Source organism: Molossus molossus, unplaced genomic scaffold, assembly GCF_014108415.1.
Source record: "Molossus molossus isolate mMolMol1 unplaced genomic scaffold, mMolMol1.p scaffold_m16_p_12, whole genome shotgun sequence".
In the NCBI taxonomy this organism is placed as follows: Eukaryota; Metazoa; Chordata; class Mammalia; order Chiroptera; family Molossidae; genus Molossus; species Molossus molossus.
The window spans coordinates 58,101,982-58,115,637 of record NW_023425347.1 but is presented as its reverse complement, the minus strand read 5'-3'; the positions used below and the strand labels follow the sequence as shown (position 1 = coordinate 58,115,637).

The 13,656-nt window shown below is 40.4% G+C and overlaps 1 protein-coding gene across 10 annotated transcripts in view; it reads left to right on the top strand.

Annotated features, from left to right (window-relative positions):
- Positions 1-13,656, top strand: part of NFIA (nuclear factor I A) — a 355,490-nt gene that overhangs the window by 246,487 nt on the left and 95,347 nt on the right. For 9 of the 10 annotated variants that reach the window (XR_004958825.1, XR_004958826.1, XR_004958824.1 and 6 more), the window contains 2 exons: positions 6,945-7,062; positions 13,131-13,258. Coding sequence is in view for 6 of the 10 variants with exons in the window: in XM_036255155.1 (XP_036111048.1) it covers positions 6,945-7,062; positions 13,131-13,258 (246 nt within the window). In the remaining 4 variants the exon portion in view is untranslated. Of the gene's footprint in view, positions 1-6,944; positions 7,063-13,130; positions 13,259-13,656 lie in introns of those variants that run through there. The other variant, XM_036255159.1, reaches the window with a different exon arrangement.

The following is a 13,656-nucleotide window of genomic DNA, read 5'->3' as shown; positions in this document are numbered from 1 at the left end:
TGTCTCGCCCTTCCTTTTTCTAAAAAATCAATAAAAAATATTTAAAAATTTTAAAAATAAATAAATGCTCAATAAATAATATTTCTGAGCTGTTTTTCATTAACAAGCTCATATAATTTTAGTTCAATTTAGTGAATATTTATTGCATATAAACATATGAAGCATCCTGCACTATGTAATGAGGAGACACCAGAAATAAGTAAGAGAAAATTCTTTCTTTATAAAGTAGATATCTAAGTTTCTTGAGATCCAAGCCTGAGTTTTCTTTAAGGCAATCAAGTGCCTGAACACGTTTATTTTACAAACCAAACTCAACAATAATTATCAGTCAAAGATAAACCATCTTCATGATTCAGAGTGAGAGGGAGGTGGTATCAGTGAGTCGTTCCTATTTTAGTAAAAGGAAAACATTTTTTTAGGAACAAAAATTTCATACTTACCTGGCAGGGGAGATATCATGATCACAAAGGAACAAAAATTTTACTTTTACCACATATATATTGTGTAGGTTGTATCCACAAAACATAGATGTATAAAAATGGTGATCTGTGTTCACAGACACCTTTGATGGGGTTAAAACATTCTGCTGGCTTTTGGCACCTAATGCTGCATGTCATAAAAAGCGTGGCTTAAATCTTATGCTAGCAAGGAAGTTAATTTTCACATAGAGGGAGATCCTCGTTTTAGTTCTTTTGTTTTTCCATTCTGGAAAACCGTCCCCCTAGCCTGCACTTGGTCAGACCTCTCAGAAAGCAAGGATCGAAAAAGGAGATCAGCACATGGTGTACAGACCAGAAATCTGGCAAAGGAGTTGCTGAAGACTGTGGCGTACAAGCTGCAGAGAAAGTCCCTTTATGATTGATTTCCATTCAAGTCAGACTGACTGCAGTGTGGTCATTTTTCTAACCCATAACCGTGCGCACTGCAGCAGCCTGCATCTGCAGGGTGTCTGAATTATCACAGTCTATGTCTGTGTTACCTCTCACACAAATTACTTACACTGGTTTCTTTTTCCATGCAAATTCATCACTTCTACAGCCCCTTGTAGGCATAGTCAGGAAACTCTGGCCGAAAGCACAAATTGATAAAATGAGTTAATTTTACTATACTTATTTTTTTCTTTCTGAAGGCCCCCCTCTTGTAGGCAGTGTTCAGGAAGTATATTATGGTAAAAGGAAGATAACAAAGGAGTTGAATCTTTTTTTCCTATAAATTACTTTCCAAGATAATTCCTTTTAACGATGGCTCCAGATTTGTTTGAGTTTTCATAGCATTGTGCGTTGTACAACTGTGCCTTTGATGGAAAGAAGAACAAGTATTTCTTATGTTCATTCCTTTTGTACAGAGACATGGACTTTCTTACAATGTCTTTGCCACTGGAATGCAAACCACACGAAATTGTGCTGGGCCCGGGGAACTGTGTGCTGCTGTTGGCCCTCAGCCTGCCCCCTGCCCTCACGGCTGTCATAAAGTACATGTTCCCAAAATCGCAATGAGTACATCGATTATGTAATCTGGAGAGAAATATCCCTCTTTATTTTTCAACAGTTATTTTATAAGTTGGAGATTGAGTGCTAAATCCTGATAGTCTTTTGGGGAGTGGGTACCTATTGGCCATTATTTTGTATTCTTTAGTTGTCATGAAAATTTGAAGAAGGGGCAACTATGATTGTTAATCTGTAAAATGTAAACCCTACAAGGGCAGGGTTTTTATATATCTTGTCCACCAATGGATCTTAAGCGTCTGGAGCGTCTAGAAGTGCTCCATAAATATTTGTTGAACTTCACTGAACGCAGCCTCTCAGAGGATACGTGCCACCAGCAGTCAGCTGGCCACACCGGTCACTTGGTCCCCGCTCCCACGGACTCCTGTTGAACAAGTTGTAAACTCAGTACACTGTCATCTCCTAGGAAGAGCAGTTTGAAAATTTGGGTAGAATTTTTTTTTCAACATCTTCTCTTTCCAACAATACAAGCCTGAGCAGATTGTCTCTGGTGGATGGCAGAAGTTCAATAACCACAACCTTGTCCAACTACTAATGTGTACAGAAGAGCAGGTCATTAAGAGGGTTGGCTACTAAAGTAACCCCTTTCTTCCAATAGCCCACATTACTATAATGATTCCTTAATAGCAAGCCATTTGTTAAGAAATGACACAAAGACTACATTCTAGTCATGACAGAGAAGAAAGGGGGTGGGGGACAAATGACTTAGAAATAACATTGGAAGAAACAAAAGTTAACCTTTGGATAAAAATTCTGCAGTGGAACCAAATCCAGTCAAAGTTCAGGTTAGAGAAATTGCAGTACTGCGTAAGAAAGTTGAGGGGCCAATCCTCATCGCGTTTATTTATAGATGTCTAAGTTTCATTTTGTATTGCTTAAAGTTTGGAGGGTGCAGATGGAGTGGGTAGTTATTTACTCTCCTTAATTCAGAGCCTATTTATTGATCATCAGCTGTGTATACAAAACTGTGGTGAGCTGTTTAGGAACACAAAAGAAGCTGTGTGATCTGTAGGGTTACAGGTCATCTGGTACAACCCTCAGACTTCGCGAGCTGTGAAAGTGACTTAACCTCTTCCTGCCTCCGTTCCTCCTAGTGGTGGTGTGAAGATTACATGGATTGGTGTGCTTAAAGCTCTTAGCCCATAAAGGATGCTTTGTTATTGTGATGTTGATGGCCATGGCAGTGGGTGGTGGTGGCAGAGGTGACGAGTTTTCACCTTTATCATAATTGTTATTAGAATTATGAAGTCCAAAGAGCTTAAATGACTTAGCCAAGTCACATAGGTGGTTATTGGCAGGGCTAGACTCTAGACAATCTCTCCCTGGCCTAGACCAGCACTTTTTCTATCTTTATAGCTCTCAAAATGCACTCAATCTAGTTGAGGGGAAAATGTTATGTATGAGATAATCAAAGAATGATAAAGCCTATGGTCCAGTACAGATGGAGCACAATCATGTTTCACAATATATAGAACAGGCAGGAGGCACTGTGGTTGGTCCAGTCCTTCCTTAATATCCCCACATCTGACTAGCAGTAGCTGCGTGATTTCTGTAACACACCAGAAGCGCAACGTGACATCCTAGGCAGACATTGGACGAGTCATTTCACCCTTGAAAACTTCTAGTTCCCTAATTTGCAGGGCTTGTTACCATTATTAGCTGAGAAGTACATTATACATATTATATATATCACTGATATTTTATATCTGTTACAGTGAAACCATCATTTGCTTATTTGTGCCCTTTCCTAGTGCACAGTTGGAAACAGTCTTTTATATATCTTTACTCTTCTGGAAGAAGTGACATACCCATTGTGAAAATTCTGTTCTCTTTTTTGACAGCATGGTTTAGGCCTCTGTTGCCTCTTTCCAGGACCTAAGTCAACCTGCCGACTGAGTCCCCCACCTCCAGAGTCTCAGTCCTCTTTCTCATATTCTGTATGCTGTGATCACATTACCGTTCTTCAGATGCAGCAATTATCATTTCCCTACTCAAACTGTCATGGATCCCACAAATCACTTTACATCCGGTCTCCAAAGTTACGCACATCCTTTGTCATTTGTTTACCTAGAAACCCCCTCCTGTCTCCTTCTCTGCCTCTTTAAATCCTAACCAGCCTTGAAGGCTCAGCTTAAGTACCAATGGTCCCTGAAATCCACCCTTTTTCTGACCTCACAAGCCACTGATCCTGTACTCCTTTGAACTTTCCTAACACATTCTTTGTATTTCTCCTTTGTGATTGAACCAATCCAGCATTGCATTAGGTATTATTCTCATTCCACTCAGTTGTAAACCTTGCAGGGACAGAGGCACTGTATACCATTTTATCATCTCAAGTTTAAGGCAAATATTGTATATGAGAATCAAGGTGGTACAGGAGGAAAAGCAGAGGTTTCGGGGTCAGACATCCTTGGATTTATTCCTGGTTCTCCTTCTCTCTTGTCTTTCTATAATCCAGGACAAGTAGTTTAACCTCATTCCAGGGTTTAGTTCTTCTCATCTAGAACATACTCTTTTCCTGAAAAGGTTGTTTTGAGGATTAAGTTAGATATATAATAAAGTACTTATCAAAACATGGCCCTACCAGCACTCAGAAAAGCCTGCCTAAAGCCCACCTTTTGAGTTCTTAGTTCAAAGTCTCTTCCTGTTCAGATTGTAGGCACTGAGAATACCTAGTGCTTTTGCAGGGACACTTGGTCAGTGACCCCCTGTCCTCAGGTATGAAGCCTTCTCCTTGGCTATCCCACTTCCACCAACTCAAAATCCATTCCCAGACACTGCCCTTCTGTGTGATACATGCACACACAGATGGTTCCCGGGACGTTTCCTTACAAACCTGCTTTGAAGAAGGCAGAATTTGGGTCTGTGCATTTTTAGGGTTATTTAACCCAGGCGGTGAAACCCATTTTCATTTCAGAAATTTAGTGAGGTTTTAAAATTCAAGACACACAGTCAATTTGCCAAGCCCTAACATTACTCACCAGAAGCCCAGCAGACCCTTCAGGAAGTGTAACAACACTGCCAGGCCACCTGCTGCTGTTGGCTAGTGACAACTACAGTGTACTGGGTGGGTCACAGGAAGTAAACATACGGGCAAGTTAAAGACCATTTCTGTGGGCTTCATTCTTTTCTTAATCTCTCTGAGAGGTGGGAACACCATATTTACACATGTATTTTTCTTTCTTCACCTGTTCTGTCTCCCTTGCCATTTGAAAAAGATAATCAAGGTAAAAGACGTTTTTCCAGGGTAGGACGTGATCGAGTGTGAGATTTAAGTGCAGCTGGGCATTCTCCAGTAGGGAGAGGGCCTCAGCCCCTTCTCTCTATCGCCAAGCCTGTTTCGTTCACATCTCACCCTCTCTTTCCTTCCGAGAGCGAGGGTATGGGGCTCCTGAGGTCGCCCCCCCCCCCCCCCCCGTGCTCAGGAGCGAAGCAGCTGCTCCATCCAGCTGAGGCCTCAACCCCATCCTGAAACTTGTAAAGAAAATCTAAATCCAGACCCTTGACACTGAGCAGCCCTCTCCATCTTCTTCAGTTAATGAGAAATATGAATCTCGGAGCTCCGTGAAGGCACAACCATTAATAAGTCTCTGTTACATGCCAGGCTGCTAAAAGGGATGATGGGTGATCCAGACCCATATGTAAATAATTGGCCCCCGTAAAATATAAAGTATAATGAAATAAAAGGGGGACCTATGCAAATAAATTTAATATAAAAATCAAATTAGGGCATGACTAGCAAAATTATTCATTAGAACTCTGTTTACATGTACAGCCAAGCCTAACCATTTGTTTTTTCACTAAAGGCCCTTCTCCCATTAGAGCCTGTCACTGAAAGATGTGTTTGAATTTCAAAAAGTACATGTGAATTTCAGAGTTTTCCATCTCTGAGCTGTGACTGTTTTCATATAATGACAGTTATTATTAAGGTTTAGCCATTGCTATTAATCAAACAACTGTTTATTCTTAGAAACGGCTGTACCCCCTCCCAGTCTTCCCTGATTCTATCGTATTATGAATGCACCACAGCTTCCCTGACCAATAATCACGGGAATCATCCCATACTCCTTCTTCTCCATTATTAACTAACTTAAGAAGTCAACACATTTTCTCGATTCTAACTTCCAAATAATTCTCATCAGACTTCTTTCCAACCCTCGAATTTAGACCAAACTCCCATCTTATCTTATTTAAATGACTCCACTGGCCTCTATGGTTTCACTGATTTTATTCTTCAGCTGCCACCCTTGTCTCCCCCCCCCCCCCCATTCCTACTCTAGGGACAACACGATGTTTCTAGGTTACAAATGCAAATTTGATGGTAGCATTGTCATGCTTTGTTGGTTCTCCTTTGACTAGACAAGTTCCATCTGACCAGTGCTTACTGACTGCCTCCTGGTGTCTGGGTTTGTATTAGTTGGCAGTATAACCCCAACAGCCCCAAATTATAGTCTTGTGTGATAAGTGCATATATTGTTTTTACTTTTGCATAATCTTTCAAAGGAAGAGATTATTTGTATTAATATAGTTGTACCACTAATTTTACACAGAAGTGTTTCACAAGATGGATAGATGTTCTTTATTTATTTAAAAATATATATTATGCTACTACTAAAAACAAGGTATCTAGAGGCTCTAGGAAAAAAAAATACAGGGAATCACACCTCATATAAGGGTCTTCTCTGAAAAATCACGTATAGTCAGAATTATCCTTAATAACTCCTTAACTCAAAGGTCAGCAAATTCCCCTACATAAATATTTTCTGCTTTGTGAACTATATGGTCCCTGTTACAGCTGCGTGTCTCTGCCCTCATAGAGTCAAAGCAGAGAAAATACCTAAATGAATGGGTGTGGTTACTTTCCAGTAAGACTTTATCTACAAAAACTGTGGCGCAGGGACCATGGTTTGAAGGCCCTGCCTAGACGGGACAAATATTAAAGTGTGAGTGCATGCAGGGTGCTGAGGTGACTCAGAGTTAAGGAGAAATCACATATTTCTCATCGCAGAAAATTAGAAAGATGAATTTGCAGTTCAGACCTAATTCCAAAATACAGATGAGTGAAAGCTCTCAGGATCAGACAAAGTTAGAAAAGCCCAGGGGATGTTTTGCTGAAGAAAAGTTTCGACCCAAAACGTGGCGGTGTTTTTGTTAGAAGCATCCAGGAACTTTGCAACTCCCAGTGACGAGTTACCATTTAAAAAAAGAAAGGTATATTAGGGGGAAAAATGTCTTTTTGGTGGAGACTATTTTTATTGTCAATATTCTTTTGAGGTCAGGGTTTATCACTGATTTTTTTTGGATAAGCTTACCCTGTAAATTCGAAAATAAAATGTGTTAAATGCAACACTGAATATATACCCTCATTGGTCTTTTATCCACAGAACTTAACTTACATGGTTTTTTTTTTTTTTTTTTTGGTTGTTTGTCTTACTATAGCACCAATAGCTGCAGGAACTGGCCCAAATTTTTCTCTCTCAGATTTGGAAAGTTCTTCATACTACAGCATGAGTCCAGGAGCCATGAGGAGGTCTTTACCCAGCACATCCTCTACCAGGTAAGGTGATCAATGGCCCTTAGAATGGTCATGCTTCATATTTACACACCTTGGAGTTTAATTCTTGACCTGCTGGACACTTAGTATGCCTACAGCAGTAGAAGATACTAGAAGGTGGGTTCAGCCCCACCTTCAGTCTCATTGGGAAGAGAGAGCAAATGCACATGCAGCATAAATAGACAGACGTACAGATGAATCATACACACACACATGCACCAGACAGTAAAAAGAAAATGAGCTAAATGATCTAACAACAGATGACAATGGATAAAAAGAGTGACTTGTGCTCAGCGATAATGTTGGTTAGGGTTGCTTGGAATGCAAAGGAAGAGAGAGGACTGTTGTTCTGAATGAGCAAAGGCATGGAGGAAGGATGGATGGTGAAGTAGCATGTTCTCAGGGAACTAAGGACAAGGCTTGATTAGGGAAAAGGATGTGTATTTTGGCATGTTTGGCACAAAGTTGGCACTGGTGCCACCAGTCCCCATACCCACAGTAGACATCACAGCTCAGTCCCAGCTCTTCTCCTGCTGAGCCTCCAAAGGGCTCAAGATCCAGTCTGTTGGAGTTGCCCTAAGAATAAACCTATTTGATAGTGTGAGGTTATAAAAATGAATATGGTCCTGTGACGGGGTGAGGCTGGATCATAAACCCTGCTGCACCTGGAGACCTTAAAAAAGTAAAGCTGGAAGAACACAACCAAATAATGATTCCAGGGTGTGTGCTCCCCTTGAGGTCACAAAGCCAAAATCGGGATGAAGCGTTTTTGCAAGATCCTGTTGTCTGTAGATAACCTGGACCAGAGGGAAAGGGATTAGGCATTAAACCCACAGTATTCTTTTACAAATTGGCTTTAGCATTGGACTGTGACAACAAAGAAAAGAATGGTGCAGAACAATCTTTAGTGTTTGTGTACTTTGCAGTAAAACACTGGACAGAGGCATATTCCTCCGAAAGCGAGTTCCAGAGTTTTTTTTATTTGAAGCAGTGTGCAGATTATAGACATTTTCTTTGGTAGAAACTCATTTTTATCTTGACTTATGATTTTTAACCAAAAAAAAATCAGCTTAGTCATTACTAATACCTTCAAAGCAGTTAAAGACACAGTAATTCTCTAAATATAACTACCAAATCCTGCCATCATTGTTCATGTTGTTTAAATGTTCCAACAGTTCACTGTGGTATCAGCTCCTCATGGTGGGGAAGTCTCAGATCTAAAGTACATTTATAATAAAGGAATGAGATTGTGAACACATTCGGGTGCTAATGCATTTTGAGGATTTTGAATGTTTGCTGATGGAAGAGACATTGTGTGTAACTGCACTCAGTCAACACGAAAAAGCTCTGCAAACACTTATGGCCAGCGATTTGTTTAAAAGCTGATGGGCTGTTTGTTTTTCTTATGTGTGCTGCGCGTCCCCAACTGTGCTCCTTGCCCCCATCCCTTTGACTTCTCCATTGGTTTTTTGCTGTGACTCTCTGAGGGGAAACCTGGTTATTATCATGTAAAAGGCTAGTGTCATTATTATATTCTGCAAATAACTAACCCTGATAAGGAGCTAATTATAAATAGCATCAGTAGTTAATAACTCACTAATATGTTTATTTTACTCTCATTAGACTCTCCTAGGATGATTTTTTAAAAATTATTCTTTAAACATTTAGATTCGGCAGAATTACCTGTGTAAAGGTTAGAAAAAGTGCCCAGAAGAATACCCCATATCTACAGATAGAAAAGTTCACCAGTCAATCATTTGTTCATGCTGTGCAAATATTAATTGGCCACCTGCTCTGTGAGAGGCACTGTATTAGGTGCTTTACACACCTGATATGATTAATCTTCATAATAACTTTGCAATCTAGATAGTGTGGCCATTTAACAGTGGATCAACCCAAAGTTCAGAGAAATTAAGTAACTTGCCCAAGTCACAGACCTAGTATATGGCAGAGTCTGTATTCAAACTCAGGTCTGTTGAAACTTAAATAACATGCTATTTTGATACTAAATCTTCTCAAGAATGGGACTGACTCTTTCAATAAGGAACAAAAGAACATGAGGCCCCCCAAAAGGAATATGTAGCATCTCCAGTTTTCCTGGACTTAGCATTTGCTATCTTGAATTATTATTACTATCTTTGAGGTATGTACAGGTCCTGCCTGCCCACCTGGACTATAAGTCTCTTAGAGGACAGTGATTAACTCTTCCATTTCAGTGACAGACATGATTAAGCACCAAGGATATTGTCCTCGGCACTGTGGATATAAAGTCAAGTAATAGGAGCTTTATGATCTAGTGGTTAGAGACGACAAATAAATGGAAATTTTTAGTTGAGGGTATTATGAAAATTCTGAAAAGAGGCATTTTGCAGTTTATTGGGTTCCAAGGTAAGGCTTCTTGGCTTTGTACATATTAGGGACCAAGCAAATATTTTGAATTAAGGTGATAGTCTTACCTTAATTTCTAGGTAGAATTGCTAAGAACACAAGAAAAATTTTCACACACATTAGAGATGGTGCATCTCTTCTAACTCCTTAGAAGAGAAGGAGAGGTCTTTCTGCTACCTTCCTGTTTCCTCACATGTTTCTGGGAGAAGAGAATCAGTGTGCCAGAAAGTCAAGAGCAAGAAACCAAAGTAATGACTGATTCATTTCTAAGTTAAAAAAATAATAAAGGCAATCAATAGGCATTAATTGTTGCTTCTGTACCCCTTCATAGTAAACATCTCCAAAATCATAGAAGAGGTATTTTAAAAATTGGATAAAATATACTTTTTTATCCCAGAAAACTTTGTCAAGATAAACCAACTGTCTAGTTTGTGAAATTAATAACCTTGGTCTGGGAAGACCTCCACCTGTCCATCCTGGCACTTCCGACGTTTCCACTCCTGGGTCTTTTTCTCTCCTTCATCCTGTACCTCATTCTCTAGACATTTATCCGGTGTCAACCCCTGGAAGTCCTTGATTCCAAACTAAGGTGTCACCTAATAACTACAAACTCTTTTACTTTTAGGATTTAATAACTATGTGGTATATTTGCATTTTATAAATGAAAACCAAGGAAACCAAATCTTGGCAAACTCAGAAAAATATTAATAATGGGGAAATGATGGGCAATGGAGCTGGCCTTTTGGGTTAGATTGACTCATGATACTCGGGTGAATCCTTGTCATAAGTACTCGTGGCTGTTTTTAAGTCACTAGCCCAAATCAGCAGTTTTGTGCATACACTATTAGCTAGACACTGCGGCAGGCACTAGAGATTAAAAGATATATACATATATCATATATTTTAATATTTATGTTATATATCTCTATCTCTGTATCTATATATCCGTGTCTGTATCTCTATATCTCTATCTCTGTCTCTATCTCTATCTCTATCTCTATCTCTATCTCTATCTCTATCTCTATCTCTATCTCTATCTCTATCTAATATAAATAGAGGGAGAGGGAGAGAGTCTTTTTCACCACAGACCTCATAGTCCTATCAGAACACACAGGTCTTGTCTTTGTTTATTTGCCAGGGAACATAAGGGAAATATTTATTTCTTTCCAATTTGTATTCGTCCAACTTCTAAAATTATTTCAAATGGCTTTCAATTTAAAAACACAACAGGTAATTTTAAATATGGAAAGAGAGGCTGGAAACCATGTAGAAAAATAGGAGAGATTGTTATATTAGGAACCTGAACCAAGAGTTATTCCTTAAATTTACCCCTGAGCTTCCTGGCTGCCAAGTCAAGAAAGGGAAGAAATGGTTATACAATCCATGTTTTCTAATAAAAGGGAACAGTTTTCTAATAAAAGAGACATATTTTTTTTTTCTGGCTTTATGTATTAGTAGGAACTTTTTTGTGTATATCCTTTTATAAAGGATTTCTCTAAGATGCAGTTTTAAATAAAATGTAGGAAAGTTTTTTCAAGTGGCTATTTTTTTATTGAACCTCAAGAAAAGCCAAGCAAAGAACATTAAACAAGGTATTAAAGGTATTTCCTTTGGGTACTAAGCTAGCATGGAACAGATATGTTGCTTTCCTGTGGTCTGGCTTTGATGAGAATAGAACTTAAAGGTTAAGACTATTGGTATGCCAAGTTGAATAACTAGAATTTCTTGCCTTAAATTAGGCCCTCCACATTTTTTTATTTGGATTGCTTCAGTAGCCTCTTGAGTATCTCCCTGCCTCTCAGTTCTATCCCTTCTTTCCTCTTTGCTTTTCTAAATGTATCACCTGCACAACTACCAGAGTGGCCTCTCTAAATATGACTTCTGTCACTCCCTGTTTAGACTTCCTCAAGGAGTCTCCCTTCCTTATAGGTCAAGTCCAGACATACAGTGCCTTCTAGAACCTCCACCCCCCTCTTTTGCTGTGCCATGCTTTTAACTCTAGCTATACAAGACACCTGGCAACTCTCTGCATATCACACTTGCCTCACGATGTGGTTTCCACTTGGGGTTTCTCTCCCTCCAGGGAGTGGTGTTCAGAATACCTGATCACCTGCGTGACATACGCTTGCCAATTATAGCGGATGCCTCCCTGCCCCAGTGCGTGGGCTATGTCCTGGACACCCCAGGTGTGCCAGACTAACCCGTTACATTTTTGGATCATGAGGCTGTCCCAAGGCAAAGACAGGGTGGCAAGGTTGGGGGAAACTGATAGGGCTTCAGACAGTGGCCCTTTGCCAATTGGTAAAGAAGTATGTCAATACTTTAAAATCCCAAATGGATACCTGGCTGGTGCATCAGCTGAATAACAGCCTATCTCTGCCCTTCCCTTCTTTCTGTTCATCTCCTTGACACCCGTTCTTACAGACAGCTCAGGTCATCTCCTCGGGGAAGCTTCCCCACCTCCCAGGGGTACCACTATTTCCTGCCCCCATCGAGGAACCTTTTATATCCTCTGTGTGGTTCTATCATAATTCCTACATTTCTCTTTTGCACAGTTTTGTTTACTTCTCCATCTTCCTCCACTAGACAGCAAACCCCATGGAGACAGGGGCCGTTGTCTGAGTCATCTTTGTATCCCAGCACTTTGCCCAGCACCTGGCATCTACGAGGTACACAGCAAGTGTTTAGTTAATGAAAACATATTAAAAATTCTGTACCCTGGCACATGGCAACAATCATTCCCACTAGGTATGAAACTTCCCCATGCTGGTACGATAGTGGCATAATCAATTAAGACAATTCCAACCACATTAGCAGCATGTAGCATTTCACTACCATTTACTGTCTCGTCCCGAAGCCTCACATTGGGAGAAAACAGTTCAGTCCTTTAACTGGAGGAAATGGAAACATTCTGGAAATGTATCAACCAACCATTCCAAAAATAAAATAAAAATCCCTACCCTGATGGAACAGGGCTTCATTTCGGTAATCTCTTTGTAGAGGAAGACATAAAAGCCATCAGGCCACTCTTTTTCCATGTCCCTCGTTGTCACATACAAGGAAGGAAACACAGTTTTTCCTCCTGTTTTTGTCTCTTTTGTTCACTGTTTTATCCCTAGTGTCTAGATCAGTAACTGGACTGTTGTAACGCTGCAGAAAATTTGCTTTGAATGAGAAGATCCAAGTGGCAGATGAGAAAACATGACAACAAAAACAAAAACAAAAAAACCAACCCTAGCTTTCCTTGAAGGGTCATGTACCCTGATTTTTATCCTTTCTGGGATGCCAGAAGGGGTTGGACTGATGTCTAGGGAAATTGCTGATGGCTACGTCCCAGCCACAGCCTGAGGAATATGAAATGTGAGCTTACTCCTGATACTTCCAGGTGGAGTCGGGAGCGGGAGCCAGCCACCAGTTCCTCAAAGGAAAAAGGAACAGGATGTGGCAGCAGCAGCAACTTGAGTGACAATAAAAATCAAGCCCAGACATTTGGAACAAGACAGACCAAGACTTTGTTCCACATCCAGTGACTCACTAAACTGAACAAGAGCCCGAAAGAGTCCTAAAACTAGACCAAGTTGCCCAATTGCTTCCTCTCTTGGCTTTCTTCCAACCAGAGGTGCAGTGTCCAATTGAAAGGTGGTTTGGATTGCCTTTCAACATGTCCCCATGTGTTATTTCAGCTCCACAAAGCGCCTCAAGTCTGTGGAGGATGAAATGGACAGTCCTGGTGAAGAGCCATTTTACACAGGCCAAGGGCGCTCCCCAGGAAGCGGCAGTCAGTCGAGCGGATGGCATGAAGTGGAGCCAGGTAAGCGGGCCGGGCGAGGGGGCATGTCGCCGACACTGGGAGATCCCCGGGCCCGTGGGGGCCCACACTGTGCGTGGACGTGAAGAGAGCTAGCTCAAAGCAGTTGACTCTTTGATCGTGAACACTTGTTTGGAGCTGACTACTGCATTTATAAATGGGGGGCAGTGAAAAGCAGCAATTCAACTGAAATAAATGAAAGACGGGTTAAGAATGGTGTAGGATTTTTTTTACTCTGACATATTTTCACCACACTGTAATCCAGCATTCCATTTGCTTTTGCTTTTGTTTTTATGCTACCTGCCTTTGGGGTTTGGATTTTTGAATTCTCTTTTAAAAATAAAAATAAAAATCTGTCAACTTTTTCAACTGGATGGATGGATAACAGAAAGAAGAATGGG